The sequence below is a fragment of the Lepidochelys kempii genome, chromosome 1, assembly GCF_965140285.1.
Source record: "Lepidochelys kempii isolate rLepKem1 chromosome 1, rLepKem1.hap1, whole genome shotgun sequence".
Lineage (NCBI taxonomy): Eukaryota > Metazoa > Chordata > Testudines > Cheloniidae > Lepidochelys > Lepidochelys kempii.
This window is the reverse complement of record NC_136380.1, coordinates 97,758,219-97,776,504: the sequence shown is the minus strand read 5'-3', so window position 1 is coordinate 97,776,504 and position 18,286 is coordinate 97,758,219. Positions and strand designations below refer to the sequence as shown.

Below are 18,286 nucleotides of genomic sequence, written 5' to 3'. Positions count from 1 at the left end.
TAAAATTTCCCCCTTCCTCCATAGAAATCTCCCATTTGTCCTCTGCCTCTAGTTTTTCCATTTCCTTTTTCTGTTCTTCTCTGTTATCCTCCTTTTCTGGAGTAACAGCAGGGGAAAGAAAGCCAACAGTTCCATTTTGTTGCTCCTATGATCTGTTCTTTCTGGACTGTAGTTGGTAGGATGGGAGACGTTTCTCCTCTCATCTGTGCCCCTTCTTCTGTTGGAGCTAGTGACAAGGATGTCTTCCCTGGAGATCATCTTCTTCTGTCAGGTGCTGCTGCTACTTTACCTGCTGGCAGGAATTCTGGGAGGCCAAGAAACTCCACAGCCAGACTATTCCTACTGCTCTCACTTCAGATTCTCTCTCGGGTCATCACTTTACCAACCACTGAGATCGTGGAAGGAGAGGGATCTTCACTCTCCCAAGCCAGAATGAGTGAGAGGAGGAGTATTCCTCCCATGCCTACTCATTAGCCCATGTGTTAAATGGTAGGTATTACATGAACACATCTCATAGATACATGGAGCTGCCATACCTTCAAGCATCGTTCATATATTAATTAAATGGATTCAGAATGTTCACTGTGTTATAACATGTTTTTTTACAAGAACTTTCTTGTATTTAAAGCTCAGCCTGCATATTGTATAATATGTAATCTTTTGATGTACTTATTGTCAACAGCTTTTATCGTTTTGTTCTGGAGCCAGAACTGACCTCTGGGGCCAATAACCTCTTTCCTTCTGGACCTGTGGCAAAGTTCCTAGAGATGCCAGAAACACTACTTTTGACTCTAAACATGATCATTCCTGAAAGCTGGTTGGTTGAAGCAGTAAACAGTTCTTATGATCTCGATAACATTCATTTACAGGATGTAAGTAGTAATTTCTGAACACCTCTGAAAACTATAGTTGGATCATATAAGCAGAAACCAGTAATAATTTTGCATAAATGCTTAATATTTCAGTGAATTATTTTGTTAATCTTCCTCCCTTTTAAATCCCATCTTCTCCCATCAAAACCTCTCCGCAGCCTTCTTTTCTTTATAAAATAAACAAAACGCTAAGAATTAAGCAATAAATTATACAAAAATAGCAAAATTATTAGTGTATAATTGCAGTACAGTTTTATATGTTTTATATGTTGAAACAATAGTATATTTATGAAAGTGCACATCTTCTTGAGTTAGGCTTGAAACAGTGAAGTAGGCATTCCATATGTTAGCCTTTCCTTTCCTTTTTTGAGTATTTAATTTTAGCTTCATCATCTGACAATAACTGGGTTTTGAATTTTCCAATCTATTCACAATCTTCCATGTTTTGTTCTTTGTTCTCATTATTATGTACTATTGCAGGGTTTGAGTTTTATCAGTTTCACAAATGGATTATAAGATATTTTCATATATCCGACATTAACAGAGACTGTTTAATTCACACTCTCTCTCCTACCAACTTTCCAGTTGCACTGTTCCATGAAATCACTGCTTTAATCTCTGTAGAGTTTAATCTGTAGAGTTTAGTAGTGCACATGCATAATATTTAATTTGTTTCTCATTTCCTTTTAACTTGGCTTCAAACTTGAGGTGTTGAGTATGCATTTGTAAACATATCGGGAAGAGTAACATCTACTACAGTTTATATTGTCCAGCAGTATTCACCACAAATTTTTTTCAAAATAAACTGTAGATTCTTCTTCAAGTGATGTCCCTGTGGGTGCTCCACTTTAGGTGTTCGTGCACCCCTGCACTTGTAATTAGAGATGTGTGGTATCAGTGCCCAGTTGGGTTGCACATGTGCGGTCCCGTCTCGCGCCGCTTCAGGTGGCTTATCTGGTGCTGTGTGACCAGCACTCCCCACCCCCCCGGCCCCTTTCCTTCTCTACTGCCTTTGGCTACGAGTTGGAACATTTAGCTGCTCCTCAGAGCTTACTTAGCATAGAATAACTCCAGTTCTAGTTTTATTAATAGTCAACCCTTTTTGTTTGTCCGTGTCCTTAAAAAAAAATTGTTTTTTCTTGAGTAGAAATAGGTTTTTATTGAACTGTGGGGGGACAAAATTCTCTCCGCAAAGGCATGCCTGGTTCCCTGGGCTTCAAACACTGCCTCGCCTGTAGGATGTCAATACCAGTGTCAGACAGAGACTCTCAGTATGTCCGCTGCCTAGGCGAGACACACGTTTGTCAAAAGTGTCCGCACTGTCATAAGTTAAAAGCCAGGACCAGGAAAGCCAGGGGCTTACAACTGAAATAACTCTTAATGGAGAAGTCCCTCAGGCCAGTGTCTGAGCAAGAAGCAAAGACCCCCTCGGGACAGAAGTCACCTATGGCAGCCTCTGATAGAGGCTCTTTTTCTAAGGCTCAGACAGCAGACCATCCAGCTGTAAAGGTGGCGAAAAAGCATCCTGTGGCTTCACCGACTTGGGAAACAGCCAGGAAAAGATGTTCCCCCTACTCGCATTCTCAGTCAGTACTAACCACACCATCAGCCTCTACAACTGAGGTAGCAGCACACTTCGGTACCCTGAGAGCTAAGGATTCTAAACGAGCCAGCTCTGACGCAGGCAGTAAGGGGAAAATGAAACCCCATGCCTTGGCACTGCCAGAGCTGACCAGACACCCGGCACCCAGCAGCTCCTTGCAACTGCAAGAAGGCTGCCACCTACTAGCGATATACTGCAACTGTCGCACACTCCTGTACCAATATCGACCTCACAATCAGCGGCACCAACTGCTATTACCTCAGTGGTACTGGCAATAGTGAGTCAATTTTTGCTACAAAAGGTTTTGGCTGTCTCCTCAATGCCTAAATCACCTGTCTTTGGCACTGACATCACCTCGGCTTGATCAGTTCCGAGTCACCTTTCCACTCCACCTCGCTCAGCTCCCCCTCTTCAAGTAACGAGGATGATAATGATGACAGGGAGATTTATTCCTCCACCTCTCTTCTCCCATTGACAATCTGGCTGGGCATTCCCCATCACACATAGGTTATCATACTGAGGCCAAAGAACCCCAATGGTACAGGTATCTCTGGATAACATGGATAACTCCGCCACAGTGGCTGTATTGGACCCCAGGGATGACACATCCCTCTTACCACTGTAAACCTCCCAGCCCACTCAGGGAGAGCACAATCAATCACCATTGCTGTCAGTACTGGGACTGTCTGTCTCCTGAGGATGTACCTGCAGAATAGAAAGAACCTTCTGACCAGGAAGTTGGACCTACCATCCACTTCTCTTCATCTTCTACTGATGACACCATCATGCCCCTTCTCCTAATGTTGGGGACAACTTTAAACAATTTTAAGACCTCTATAGGAGGGTCACAAGTTCCTTGGACATCTCCCTAGAAGAACTCCAAGAAGCACAACACAAGCTTCTCCACTGCAGACATTGACTTTATCTGAAATCGCCCTACCCATGAATGATGCCATCATGGAACCTGTTAGGTTGATTTGGCAGACCCCTGAAATGATTCCATCAAATTGTCAGAGGTCTGACAGAAAATACTACGTGCCATCAAAGGGCATAGACTTCTGTCATTAATATAAAGGGAAGAGTCACCACCTTTCTGTATACAGTGCTATAAAATCCCTCCTGGCCAGAGGCAAAATCCTTTCACCTGTAAAGGGTTAAGAAGCTAAGGTAACCTCGCTGGCACTTGACCCAAAATGACCAATGAGGGGACAAGATACTTTCACATCTGGAGAGGGGGAAGAGTTTTTTGTCTGTCTGTGTGATACCTTTGCTAGGAACAGATCAAGGATGCAAGCCCTTCAACTCCTGTAAAGTTAGTAAGTAATCCAGCTAGAAAATGCATTAGGTTTTTCTTTGTTTTGGCTTGTAAATTCGCTGTGCTGGAGGAAATGTGTATTCCTGTTTTTGTGACTTTTTGTAACTAAAGGTTTTGCATAGAGGGATTCTCTATGTTTTGAATCTGACTGCCTGTAAGATTATCTTCCATTCTGATCTTATAGAGTAGTTCTCTTATCTTTTTTTTTTTTTGTTCTTCTAATAAAGTTCTGATTTTTAAGAATTTGATTGCGTTTTTTGGGTCTTAAAAATCCAAAGGGTTTGTGCTCATCTTTTTTATTCTCAAGCCTCCCCAGGAAAGGGGGTGTAAGGGCTTGGGGGGATATTTTGGGGAAATAGGAACTAAAGGTGGTCCTTTCCCTGTTCTTTGTCTAAAACACTTGGTGGTGGCAGCATTTTACCTAATCCAAGGGCTAGGACTTTGTGCCTTGGGGAAGTTTTAACCTAAACTGATAGAAATAAGCTTAGGGGGTCTTTCATGTGGGTCCCCACATCTGTACCGTAGAGTTCAGAGTGGGGAAGGAACCCTGGCAACTTCCTCTTTTCCCACTCCACACCGAATTCTTTAGTTGTGGATGCGGTCCACAAATAGGGCAGACAACCATTCTCCGAAAATACATCATATGACAAGGACTGGAAGAGGCTTGACCTCTTTGGCCATATAAGGCTTATTCTTTTGTGACGCTCCATCTTCAAATCGCCATCTATGAAGCACTACTTGCAAAATACGACCACATGAATTATGTAAAGTTAGCAGATTTTATTGAATTTCTCCCAGAGGAAAAAAATGAACTGTTCAGATCACCTCACCTCTGAGGGACAACTGATTGCCAGACATGGGAGCATGCTCTACAGCTACTGCAATAGTAATGAGGAGAGCTTCTTGGTTGTATCTCTCTGGCATTCTCAGAAAGGTGTAATCGACTGTTCAAGATCTTCTGTTTGACGGATCTAAACTCTTTGTGGCCAAAACTGATGAATCTCTACTCACTCTCAAGGACAACACTGAAGGCCCTGGGTATTTATACCCCTAGGAACAAGAGAAGACAGCAAATATTACAACCCACAAAGGTTCTGATCTACACCATATACACAACCAAATAGGCAGTATGAACCTCAGGGACATAAATATAGGCCTTCAAGGAGATGACAGCCTCCACTTCAAGCTGCCATGTCCCACCAACCATCCTCCAGACAGCAAGTTTGATGTATTGGTCGAGGGCCCAAGAACGCCACATCTTTCAGCGCTGGAACCCATTTCCATCTCTCAGACATTTTCAGACCGTCTTATCCCATTTTACCCAATTGGGCACTCCACCACAAAAGACAGATGGGTATTGGAGATAATCAAAATAGGATATCCATTTACTTTCATCCCCTCTACCTACTCTCCCTCCCCGTCCATCTTCAGGGGACCCTTCTCACAAACATCTACTGTGACAAGAGGTAGCCCATCTCATGAATCTAGGAGCAGTAGAACTGGTACTCACAAAATACAGAGTGAAGGGGTTCTACTCACTTTCCCATGCAGAAAAAAACAGGAGGATGGAGACCCATTCTCGATCTCCAGCATCAAAGCGAGTTCGTAAAAGCACAATACTTCAAGATAGTCACACTAACCACCGTAATCCCAGCACTAGAAAGGGGGAACTGGTTCTCAGCCTGCAGCCTCCAAGGTGCATATTTTCATATAACCATCCGTCCTTCACATTGGCGATTTCTCTGATAAGCAGTAGAACAGGGCCATTTGCAATATAAAGGCCTACCTTTTGGCCTAACCACTGCTCCTCGAGTTTTTTCGAAGGTCCTTGCCGCTGTGCTGCCTGCCTACGCAGAAAAGGAATTATGATATTTCTGTACTTAAACAATTGTCTGCTGAAAGCACTGACACAGCAAGCGGCGCTAGAGTCCACAGAACAGACGCTTGCACTCTTTAGGAGGTTAGGCCTCCAAATAAATGCACAAAAATCTACACGGACACCAGTACAAATCTACACGGACACCAGTACAAAAAATAGAGTTCATTGGAGCCTACCTCAATTCTCCTGAGGCGACGGCCTCTCTTCCATGACGATTCCTCGCCTTAACCAATCTGATTTCCATGGTATGAATCAGTTCACAAGTCACCGCCAGGATGTTCCTGCAACTACTAGGCTCTATGGCCTCCACAAAGTATGTCATCAGGCATGGAAGACTCCATATGTGGCGCCTACAAGCCTGACTCCTCTCAGCTTACGTCCCACAAGCGCTTTGCAATATCAGTCACGCTAAAAGACTCCCTGCTCTGGTGGACACAACCAGACAACATCTGTGAAGGCGTATGAGACAATGGCAATGGTGCATCAGATGCAATATCCACCTTACAGCACAATACCTACCTGGCTGCCAGAACACCACAGCAAATATATAAAGCAGGAATTTCTCCCAGGATTCCGAGTAGGAATTGGACACACACATGCTCCGAAACGTTTTCAAGCATTGGGGATTCCCAATGATAGACCTCCTCTCAATGGCACAAAACACCAAATGTCCACAGTTCTGCTCCAGGGCAAGACTTGGTCACCACTCTCTGGGCAACGCCTCCCTTGTGAAGTAGAGCGCTCCTCTCCTGTATGTGTTTCCCGTCCACCCCTCTCTTGGATGGTGATCTACAAGATCAGACAGGACAACCCCAGGGTAATTCTAGCCCCCATGTAGCCTCACCAAGCCTGGTATCTTTACCTTCTCAAGCTTTTGGTATGCCCACCACGTATGCTATCGCTTCTGCCTCATCTTCTGTCCCAGGACGCTGGTCACATTCTTCATCCATGTCTGCAAAGACTTCATCTCAAAGCATGGCTACTCCATGGCTCAAGGGATCTGAAATAACATGTTCAAATGAAGTAAAAAAACATTTTGCTACATAGCCACAGAACAACCACCCATTCCATCTACCTGCGCAAATGGAAACAATTTGATGCAGAGAGCCAACAAAAACAAATCGCAGCAATCTCAGCCCCTTTACTCCTAATACTGGACTACTTATTACGACTTAAAAAATCAGGCCTTTTCATGGGCTTGATTAGGGAGCATCTCTCCACTATCATAGCATTTCACCACAAAGTAGACAAATTACCCATATTCACTCACCAAAAGTTTCTTCCAAGCCCTCAACAGCCTCTACCCTGAGTGAGAAACCCTACACCATCATGGGACCCCAACCTAGTCCTTTGAATCCTCACCAGCCCTCCATTTGAATCCAGAGCAACATGTTCTTTATTGCATCTTTCTATGAAAGTAGCATTCCGTGTGGTGTTTACATCTGCCAGACAGGTGGGAGAATTGGGCATGCTCATGGCAGACCCATCATACACAGTCTTTTTCAAAGATAAATTTCAGAGTAACAGCTGTGTTAGTCTGTATTCGCAAAAAGAAAAGGAGTACTTGTGGCACCTTAGAGACTAACCAATTTATTTGAGCATGAGCTTTCGTGAGCTACAGCTCACTTCATCGGATGCATACCGTGGAAACTGCAGCAGACTTTATATACACACAGAGAATATGAAACAATACCTCCTCCCACCCCACTGTCCTGCTGGTAATAGCTTATCTAAAGTGATCATCAGGTTGGGCCATTTCCAGCATAAATCCAGGTTTTCTCACCCTCCACCCCCCCACACACACAAATTCACTCTCTTGCTGGTAATAGCCCATCCAAAGTGACAACTCTCTACACAATGTGCATGATAATCAAGTTGGGCCATTTCCTGCACATTTTCTAGGGAAGTAAGAAATTCTTTGAGTAGTGCCCTTATGGCTGCTCCACTGTAGGTGTACGTGTGTCCCTGCGCTTCTGATCGGAGATCTCTGGTAGCACTGTCCGTTCGTCCCACATGTGTTCTCCCCTCCTCGTGCTCTGCCTTGAGACTAATTAGCACTGCATGGGCAAACCACCTTCAGTACTTTCTCAACCACCTCTGCTAGAGATGGAGCAATTAGCAATCCATTCACGGATACTTGACTCTTTAGAAATTCCTTCTTAACTAGTTTGTGTTTTTCTTCTCAGTCTCAGATTTTTTCTGTTTTGTCTCTTCCCTCTGTAAAAAAAAAAAAAATACGTTTTTGCTTTACCCTTATTTTTCCCCTATACAGTAAGGGGCATGTCCAGTTCACCCAGGTTTAAGTGGTGCTTCTCCAGCAACGAGTCCATTCCGGTAACGGACAGGCATTCACACTGTGTCCATTACCTCAGGGAGGGCCACATTCCACAGAAATGTACTTTCTGTCAGCATCTAAAACCAGATCCCAGAAACACCAGGAACTGAAACTAAAGCTGCTCCTCATGGAGGGAGCTCTTCAGTCTGCGACTGACCTGCACCCAGAATCTCTCAGGCAACGTGTGTCTTTCCGCAGCCTTCCGCTCCAAGGCCAGTGATCCAAGGAATAAATACTCGAACTCCCCACATAAAGCTTCCAAAAAGAGATCTTTGAGCCCTCATAGTGAGCCCAGAATCAGACAGAGGAGGTCCCCAGCACATTTTGTCTCATTGGTACCAATAGCACCAAAGGCATCTGTCAAGGTTCCTTCCCCACTCTGAACTCTAGGGTACAGATGTGGGGATCTGCATGAAAGACCCTCTAAGCTTATTCTTACCAGCTTAGGTTAAAACTTCCCCAAGGCACAGATTTCTTTCTTGCCTTGGGAACCAGCTTAAGTTAGAAACCTGGTACACTGCCACCACCAAGTGATTTAAACAAAGAACAGAGAAAGAGACCACTTGGAGACGTCTTCCCCCAAAATATCCCCCCAAGCCCTACCCCCGCTTTCCTGGGGAAGGCTTGCTAATAATATCCTCAACAATTGGTACAGGTGAACACAGACCCAAACTCTTGGATTTTAAGAACAATGAAAAATCAATCAGGTTCTTAAAAGAAGAATTTTATTTAAAGAAAAGGTAAAAGAATCACCTCTGTAAAATCTGGATGGTAAATACTTAACAGGGTAATCAGATTCAAAACATAGAGTATCTCTCTAGGCAAAACCTTAAGTTACAAAAAGACACAAAAACAGGAACACACATTCCCTCCAACACAGCGAATTTCACAAGCCCAAAAAACCAAAAGAAGAGCTAACTCATTTTCTAGCTAGATTACTTACTAACTTTACAGAAGTTGGAAGGCTTGCATCCTTGATCTGTTCCCGGCAAAGGTATCGCACTGACAGACAAAACCTTTTGTCCCCCCCTCCAGATTTGAAAGTTTCTTGTCCTCTCATTGGTCATTTTGGGTCAGATGCCAGCGAGGTTACCTTAGCTTCTTACCCTTCACAGGTGAAATTATCTTGCCTCTGGCCAGGAGGGATTTTATAGCACTGTATACAGAAAGTTGGTTACCCTTCCCTTTATATTTATGACAGCATCTAAGTACAGTACCCACAGATCATGTGGGTCCAGTGCAACAGATACTGCTGGTACACCTAAGGACGCTATGGGCACAGGCATCAAAGCAGTGGTACCACCCGTCAGGGACAGGATTGGAGACTGTGCCGCCTCCTGGAAGACAGCATCAGTACAGATGCCCTCGGTACCAATGACTGTAGGGCAACCGTCATCAGATTGCTTAGTGCCACCGTCACCAGCTAGCTCGGTACCGCCAGCTAAATATTGGTAACCACTGACAGTACCAATTACTGTGACACTGGGCACTGGTGGAATTTAAATTCTCTGAGGTACCAGAGTCTCTTCTAATCGGCACTGGGCACATCTTGTGCCCAGAAATCACCACCGGCATTGAGCAGTGCACCTCCGGTCTCCGTATTGGCTCCACCATTTTCCAGTGGAGAGTTGGATAGTGAAAAGGAGGAGAGCCTCTCCCATCACTCTTACTGTGCTTCCTACCACAACCAACCCAGATCTATCCTTGGTCTGGACCTCAACCCTCATGGTATGACCAACTACGATCTCAGCAAGGCATTCTCCTATACCATTCTCCCTCTCTAGAGCTTCAGAACCTCCTGAGGAGACTAGAGGAGGAGGTTACACCACATACTAATGTGCCATACTATACCTTGGGGGTGCACCCCGTAACCCCCATATTTATCATTTGTATATAATTGTGATAATGCATACAAAGCATGCATTGTAAGGAATCATGGGAAAGGCTATGATCTGCTTAAACCCACTGTTCCATGTATATATAATGGAATATATATGGAATATAATGCATATGAAGTTATGAGAATTGTGTTATATGGTTGTCACTAAATATGCTGTGGATTTGGGAAGCACCCAGATACTAGCTCTCCAGAGACAATGACGAGGGAAGTAACCAATGTCCAGGTGGGTGCTGAACAGACATCACCAGCCATTGTCCAGCAATGAGAGCTACAATGCAATGAGTCACTTGCACAAGGCCACACCAGGGGAATTGCTCATATTTGCCTGGTGACTCAGCAATGCCCATCAGAGATGCCTGGACTTGTGTTCTCCGAACACATGGACTAAGGGTATAAAACAGAATACAGTGGCCCCATATTTGGCCTTTTCTCCTCCCCTCAACCTATGCTCCAAGCAACAAGGACACTCGGAAGACTGGAGACTCCAACAGAGGAGACTGGCCCAGGTTTCAAGGGTGAAACCTGTGTAATATGAACTGCAGTATCCAGTGGGATGAGAAAAACTGCTTAATTTAGATGTTGCCCAGTCTAATAAGGTGGAAAGTTTAGACGGTGCTTATATTTTATTTTGGAAGCCACTCTGACTTTTTGCCTATCACTGATAACCACTTAAAATCTGTTTTGTTGTCAGTAAACTTGTTTTACTGTTTATCTTTACCAGTGAGTTTGCCTGAAGTGTTTGTCTTCATCTGACAGCCTGACTGTTGAAAGGGAACTGTTAACTACGCTTAGCTTATCTTCCAAAGTGATAGGGATTCAGCTCTCTTCTAGGACAGCTTCCATCCTGAAAGCCTCCATCTGGACCAAATTCAGTCTTTGGTGTCAAAAGCACAAAGAAAACCCAAGAGATCCTTGGAATCCAGTTATGCTGGACTTCCTTCAAGAAGGAGTGGATAAGAGAGTTCAGCCAAGCATGCCAGGTGTCAACCCTCAGTAGTATACTGTTTGGAGGATTCTTGGGCTCCCTAGCTGAGAATTGTCATGTAACCAGGTTCTTCAGAGCCATTAGACTGGCCAGATTACTGGTGAGATCAATCTTCCACGGGCTCTGAAAGCCCTAACTATGCATCCCTTTGAATCTCTAGTATCTCTACCACCGTTTTACCTCTCCATCGAAACCTGTTTCTGGTCACCATCCCATCCACCAAACAAGTTTGAGAAGTGGCAGCCTTGTCTACACAGAAACCTTACTATGTGTTCCATGATGACAAGGGGGTTCTAAGAACTTCTGAAACATTCTTGTCAAAGACAAATTCTGCTTTCTGTGCCTTGCAGGAAGTTGTCCTCCCTTCATTCTGTCCAAAGCCACAGAAACCAACTGAGAAGCTATGCACACCTGGGACATCAGATGAGCACTAAAACTTGTTATCAGGCATACAGGATTCACAAGGTGATCAAGCTCTCTGTTTCCTTTCAGCCAAGGTGTCAGGGCCTTAGAGTGTCCAATCTATTCTTGGCCAGATGGATCAGACTGTGTATCATTGAGAGACACAAGACATCCAGCGTGCCTATTCCACAAGGAGTCAAGGCATATTCCACAAGATCCACGTCAACATCTTGGGCTGAAAGAGCATAAGCTTCTACTTCACGGATCTTCAGAGAAGCGACATGGTCGTTGGTTAACAGATATGATGAAATGGACTTTCTGCTTTCCACACAGGCCTCCTTTAGTATGAGACTGCTGCAGGCGGTTGTCCAATTATAACCTTGCTGGTTGAGCAATTCTGAAAAAGGTTGGTTTTTTTCCTTCCTCCTCTTATTGGACGTTCTCCTGTCCCTCCTTACTCCTATCCAATGCTTGCTACTTCCCATACCTGGAAGAATTGTGGGAGATTCTGGGATACAGAATGGAACTTTTCTTACCTGATCATTTCCTTTCTCCTAGCAGTGTCTCCCACAGTTCTACCCCCTCCAGATGGTTCTCCATCTGAGAGTCAACATTTTATTTGGATAATTACCACATAAGCAAGGATGGACTTATTGTACATAATTAATTGGTTGGCATTGTTACTAATTATTTTCTACAAGTTTTTGCACAGCTTTGGAATGAATCATCCAGCAGCCAGCCAGAGCAGGGTTTATGGCTAGCACAGGATGTGCTACAACTTTGAACTGCCTATCAAAATTGCAGTCAGCAAGGGAATAGGTAGCAGAATTGTGGAGGATGCTGCTAGCAGAAAAGGAATTATTGGGTAAGAAATTTTCCATTACAAAAAATAAAATAAAGATGGTTAGATGATAGGATAAACAATGTCAAAAATTGAACTCAACATGGGATGTTATGATTTTCAAGAGATAAGAAGTCAGTTCAGTTAATTCACGGTCTTAACAAAAGTTTATTACACAGGCAAACTTTTATCCTAGTTCTGTACTAGGCTGGGCCAGTGATTTTGGTACCAGTCTAGAACTATAGAAGCTTAAATATAGATCCTCATTTATATCTGATCACACTTAAATACCAATTAAATTATATGACTATTTATGTCACTTTTTAAACTAAACAGGTCTGAGGTAGAATTTTAAAATTTAGACAAGTTATTTAATTATCAAAGGATATCAACTCTGTTCAGATTAGCTTGTTCAGGTGATACTCATTGCCAAGCTTTGCCACATGCACAGAACTGTTACACATTAAATCCACAGTATAATTTGCACGTAATAATGCTGAAGTTATTCTAATTTCTCTGGAATTTCACCAGTGCCATAAGCTTTTATGCTACTTTAACCAAAGGTTCAGATAGTGATAAAATCTTACAAGCCAATTCAAAGTTTCATCCTCTTTTTGCCTAAGAAGCCATTAGTTCTCTTGACCACAAAATCTGTCTGATTTTTAAGCTGAATTCTTTGAAACTCTCAGGTTTTCTTGGAGTAACTTTTACTGTAAAGAAGCAGTTTCCTGCTACAACAGTACTAAGTTTAGTTCAGGTAATGAATTTCCCAAACCTCAATGCTCTCATTTACTTACTGATTTAGTGTAATGTCTAGACAACTAAGAGTACACCTATGCAGCAAATGCCACCCCAGTACAAGCCCACTGGAGACTCTGGATTCCTACTTGAAGTTGCTGGCCCACACTGAAGTCAATGCCACCATGTCTTCACAGCCATTGTTAGCTGCACTATTTAGATTAAAGTTAATGCAGGTATGCCTACCCTGCATTACAATCACACCTTTATTTGCTGTGTAGGCATTCCCTGTGACTAAACTTGTTACTAAAACACATCATACATTTTAGTCCAGGGTTCTTAAAGTCCTGTCCCGCGGACCATCTGTGGCCCGAGAACTTCCCCACTACGGCCTGTGGAGGGGAGACGCGGGCAGACACGGCACCAGCAATGTTTGTTGCAGGCACTGCTCCCCGCAGTTCCCATTGTCTGGGGGAGAGGGACAGAGATATCATCATTAGTTGCTGGGCAGAGTCAGCCATGGAGGCAGCATCACTTTTTCCCACAATGAATATAAACAAGTCAAAATACTGAACACAACTACCTGATGCCCACCTTGCTGCAATCCTGCAGGTTTCAACTGCTCAGTCACTGAGGCCAAACATCAACAAACTGACAGAACTGAAGCGCTGCCAGGTGTCTGGCAAACACTAAAAACTCTCTGGCAGGCAAAGAATTGTATAAAGTTGTATGACAGTTTTATTATTCCTAAGAAATTTGAAATAAAAAATACAATATAAACGTTTTCTTTTCTGAACACCATCTTCAGTGACGTTATTGGTCCGCTGGGAGGATTTGAGGACTGGCACTGGCCCTAAGGTAAATTGAGTTTGAGACGCCTGTTTTAGTCATTTGGAGGGGTTTAACTCAGGTACGTACTTTCTGAGAAGTATTTAGCTTAACAAAACCAAGTCATATATTGGATAAACAACATATCAATTTTTAAATTAAAAAGAGTCTTTGCATAAAGTCTCTGCACACTCCTTAATTGTTTTGTTTTTGTTTAATAGTTCATCAAGCAGCAATTTAGTCATTTGAGTTGCTAGGCCCATCACCAATAGCATACAACATTTAACAAAATACTACAAAACTGCTGTACATACCTCTGTGCCAGTACTTGATTATTGCCTACACCTCAGTGATATAAGGTTAGTAGGATCGGTTCATATGTAAAACTCTGTGTGTAACTGCCAGTGATACAATTAATCAGGTTTTATGGTCTTAAAACATTTTGTTCGGTTCACCTTAAAGATTTACACTTCACATTGGATTCTCCATGTACCATTTGAATGTATCAACTTCTTTAATACAAAATAAATACCTTGTGTATAATACCTTTGCTAAAGATTATTTATATATTGATCACATTTCTATTTAAAATGGCTATTTGCAGTATTTTGTGGTCAGGATGTACCATAGAACCTCAGGAACTGAGGTTGTTTGTAACTCTGAAATGTTCATAACTCTGAACAAAACATTATGGCTGTTCTTTCAAAAATTTATGACTGAACATTGATTTAATACAGCTTTGAAACTTTACTATGCAGAAGAAAAGTGCTACTTTCCCTTTATTTTTTAGTAGTTTGCATTTAACACAATACTGAACTGGGGTATTTGCTTTGTGTGTGTGTGTGTGTGTGTGTGGTCGCTGCTGCTGCCTGATTGTGTGCTTCCAGTTCCAAATGAGGTATGTGGTTGACTGGCCAGTTTGTAACTCTGGTGTTCGTAATTCTGAGGTTCTACTGTCTAGGCCAGGGGTAGGTCACTTTTAGAAGTGGTGTGCTGAGTCTTCATTTATTCACTTTTTAATTTAAGGTTTTGCGTGCCAATAATACATTTTAACATTCTTTAAAAGATCTCTCTCTATAAGTCTGTATATTATATAACTAAACTATTGTCGTATGTAAACAAGGTTTTCAAAATGTTTAAGAAGCTTCATTTAAAATTAAATTTAAAATGCTGATCTTACACCGCCAGCCCACTGCCGGCCTGGGGTTCCGTTCACCTAGGCCGGCAGCGGGCTGAGCAGGGCCTGCGGCTGGGATCCCGGCTGGTAAGGGGCCGGCCACCAGAACCCCAGACCAGCAGCGGGCAGAGCGGCTCAGCCTGCTGCCGGTCTGGGGTTCCGTCTGCCCACTCCTGCCAGCCAAGGTCCCGGCTTCCAGCCCTGCTCAGCCCGCTGCTGGTCTGGGGTCCCAGCCCTATCCACAAAGAGTAGGTACCTATCTTCTCTCTGGTTCTAGCCATTCTCTTCCTCTCTCTGCACTGACATAAGAGTGGGAGTGCGCTGAGAACAGGGCTGGGGGTGAAGGAGCAGGCTGGGGGTTGGGGTGCAAGGTCTGGCCAGGAGCTAGCATGAGGGAGGGGGCTCAGGGTTGGAGCAGGAGGTTTGGGTGTGGAGCACTTACCTAGGCAGGTCCCATTTGGTATGAGGGGTGCAGGTGGGAGTGTGGCAGGGGGTGGGGTTGTGCAGGAGCTCCCGTTTGGTGCTCAGGGTGGGGGTGGGGATGTGGGGAGTGCAAGAGTCAGGGCATGGGGTGTGGGGGGTACAGGAGTCAGGGCAGGGGGCTGGGTATGTGTAGGGGGTGCCGGAGTCAGGGCTGGGGTGTGTGGGGGGTGAGGGTAGAGGGCTGGGTGTGTGTGAGGGGGATGCAGAGGTGAGGGCAGAGGGCTGCAGGTGTGTGAGGGTCAGGGCTGGGGGTGTGGGCTGAGGTTGTGGGGGTGCTCCCTGCCCTGAGTGGCTCACAGCAGGGGGCTGGAGGGGATATGCCAATTCCACACCCTTCCCCAAGGTCCCCGGAGCAGAGAGCATGCTGTGGCTTTGCTTTTCCCTCTCCCCCTCCATAGCAAGGGCCATCGGCTGATCAGCCGCAGGGAGGGAGAGAAGGAGGGGCAGGAACCCAGCACGCTGGGGGAAGAGGCAGGGGGAGCGGGAAGCTTGGCTGCCCTGCAAGGAGAGAGCGGTGGGCGGGGGGCGGAGAAGAGCGGGCCTGGCTGGGCAGGATTTTTAATGGCACGCTGCTGTCGGCCGGGGTCAGCAGCGTGCCATTAAAAATGGGCTCGCGTGCCATAGTTTGCCGACCGCTGGTCTAGGCAATGAAATTTCCTCAAACTGAAGGGGCCTATTACAGAATGCCTTTCTTAAATCTTAACTGATACCTTTTTTAAAAAATGTATCTAGTAAAATTGTACCTTAGAATACTACATCAAATAGTATAGATTCATCTGCTATATGTCAGTTACTATTATATAGTCATAAAACACACAAAATAAAGGGAAGGTAAAAGAGGTTGTTACGATTATTTTTTCTTTATATTACCCTAGTGTCTAAGATCCTTAGTCATGGACCAGGACCTCATTATGCTATGTCCGGGGCAGGCAAACTTTTTGGCCTGAGGGCCGCATTGGGTTTCGGAAATTATATGGAGGGCCGGTTACGGGAGGCGGTCATGGCCTGGCCCCCACCTCCTATTCCCCCCCCCCCGGACTCCTGCCCCATCCAACCCCCCCTGTTCTCTGACGGCCCCCCTGGGACCCCTGCCCCATCCAATCACCCCTTCTCCCTGTCCCCTGACCACCCCTGGCCCTGATTGCCCCCCGCCGCCCCATCCAACCCCCCCACTTCCTGACTGCCCTCCCAGAACCCCTGCCCCCATTCAAACCCCTGTTCTTACCCTGACTCCTATCCACACCCCCTCCCTCTGACCACCACCCCAAACTTCCCTGCCCTCTATCCAACCCCCCCACTCCCTGCCCCCTTACCGCGCTGCCTGGAGCGCCAGTGGCTGGTGGTGCTACAGTTGTGCCGCCCGGCTGGAGCCAGGCCATGTCGACACCACCATGCAGCACAGAGCACTGGGTTGGGCTGGGCTCTGCAGCTGCACTGCCCCAGGAGCTCGCTGCTCCGCTGCCCAGAGCATTGTGTGCAGGGGAGAGGTGACAGCCTCCCCGGCCAGGAACTCAGGGGCCAGGCAGGAGGGTCCCGTGGGCCGGACAGGCCGTAGTTTGCCCACCTCTGTGCTATGTGCTGAATGAACAAAGAACAAAAAGATAGACTTTGCCTTGAAGAATTTACAGTTTAAGCGGATAAGATAAACACAGGGTGAGGAAAAGGGTACAACGTGCAAACAGAGAGAGCAATGTAATGGTGACAAACCTCATGTTAGTTCCTTTATCTCTCTCTCTCTGTTTAGTTTTTCATTAAGAGGAGATAAGCTAAAGTAGGGGACACTGAAGGAAAGAGCCAGGAGGAGTGATGCTGAGGTGAAGAATCTGTGAAGGAAGGAGGAATGGGAGGGTTGGAGCAAACAACCAATCATGTAAAGGCCGAGAAAGTCCAATCAAAACTGTAAAAAGATCTCCAGAGGATCAAAGGTCTCTGCATTGGCTGCTTCTGCCCTTACTGGCTGGAATTTGTGGCTGGCTCTTCTTTGCAGTTTTCTCACAGAGTGGAAGGGTGGGGGAAAATGTTACTTCACAACTTAGCAAGAATTTGTGTTAGCTGTGGTAGTTATTTAACTTGTGTGAAACACAGAAACAGTATCAGGAATTTGACATGTTTACAGACTTAGACCTAAATTATATCAAGAATCCTGATGTGTGTGTGAATATACATGGCATTATGGTTATTAATAAACTCCCTGTTTTCTGTATTATCACGACATGCCTCACTGATCAGTATAAACGAGGGCAAATGTATTGGCACCAGTAGAAACTATCCAAAGGAAAAGAAATGTAGCTGAGTCAAACTGTATCACATATTTTAAATAGATAAACAATATACTGTTAATATATAGATACCTTGAACATTTCGTTTTTCAGTTTCTCAATACTAAATTGTCAGTGCAGAAATACACAGGTTCTTATTCAATTGAAAGAGCTTTTTTCCTTGTTAGACATTCTTTTGGCTTCAGTTTAAATAATTGTTTTTAATTCTGAATTTTTACACTCGATTTCCATACGAAAATGTTGAAAATGGAGGACTAGATGGTTCTGGGAATTAATAAATGGATATGAAGCTTTTCACCTGTGAGTTATGGATGCCAATCTCATTCAGCTTGGAAATGACCAAAAGTTAGAACTATCTGATGATGGCTGTTTGGCTTATGCAACATGAGTAAGTGATGTCATCCCATTTCTTAGCAGATAGGTATCCACATCTCTAAAATCACCTTGCCAGTCAGCACTGTTGCTGACAACAGGATACAGAGACCAAAGATTGAGTGTACATGGGAAACAAAATATTTTCTCAATCCTAAAGTTGAACCCTTCATTTAGGCTTGAGGGAGCTTGACTTCAGTGATTCAGTGGTTCCAACTTTGCTTAGTACAGTGAACTGTACATTCACATGGTGAAAAGCATTGCTGTATATTATCTG

The 18,286-nt window shown here is 44.5% G+C and overlaps 1 protein-coding gene across 2 annotated transcripts in view; it reads left to right on the top strand.

Annotated features, from left to right (window-relative positions):
* Nucleotides 1–18,286, top strand: part of UGGT2 (UDP-glucose glycoprotein glucosyltransferase 2) — a 301,267-nt gene that overhangs the window by 209,366 nt on the left and 73,615 nt on the right. For both annotated transcript variants that reach the window (XM_073348024.2, XM_073348019.2), the window contains exon 27: nt 683–872. In XM_073348024.2, the coding sequence (XP_073204125.2) occupies nt 683–872 (190 nt within the window). The remainder of the gene's footprint in view (nt 1–682; nt 873–18,286) is intronic.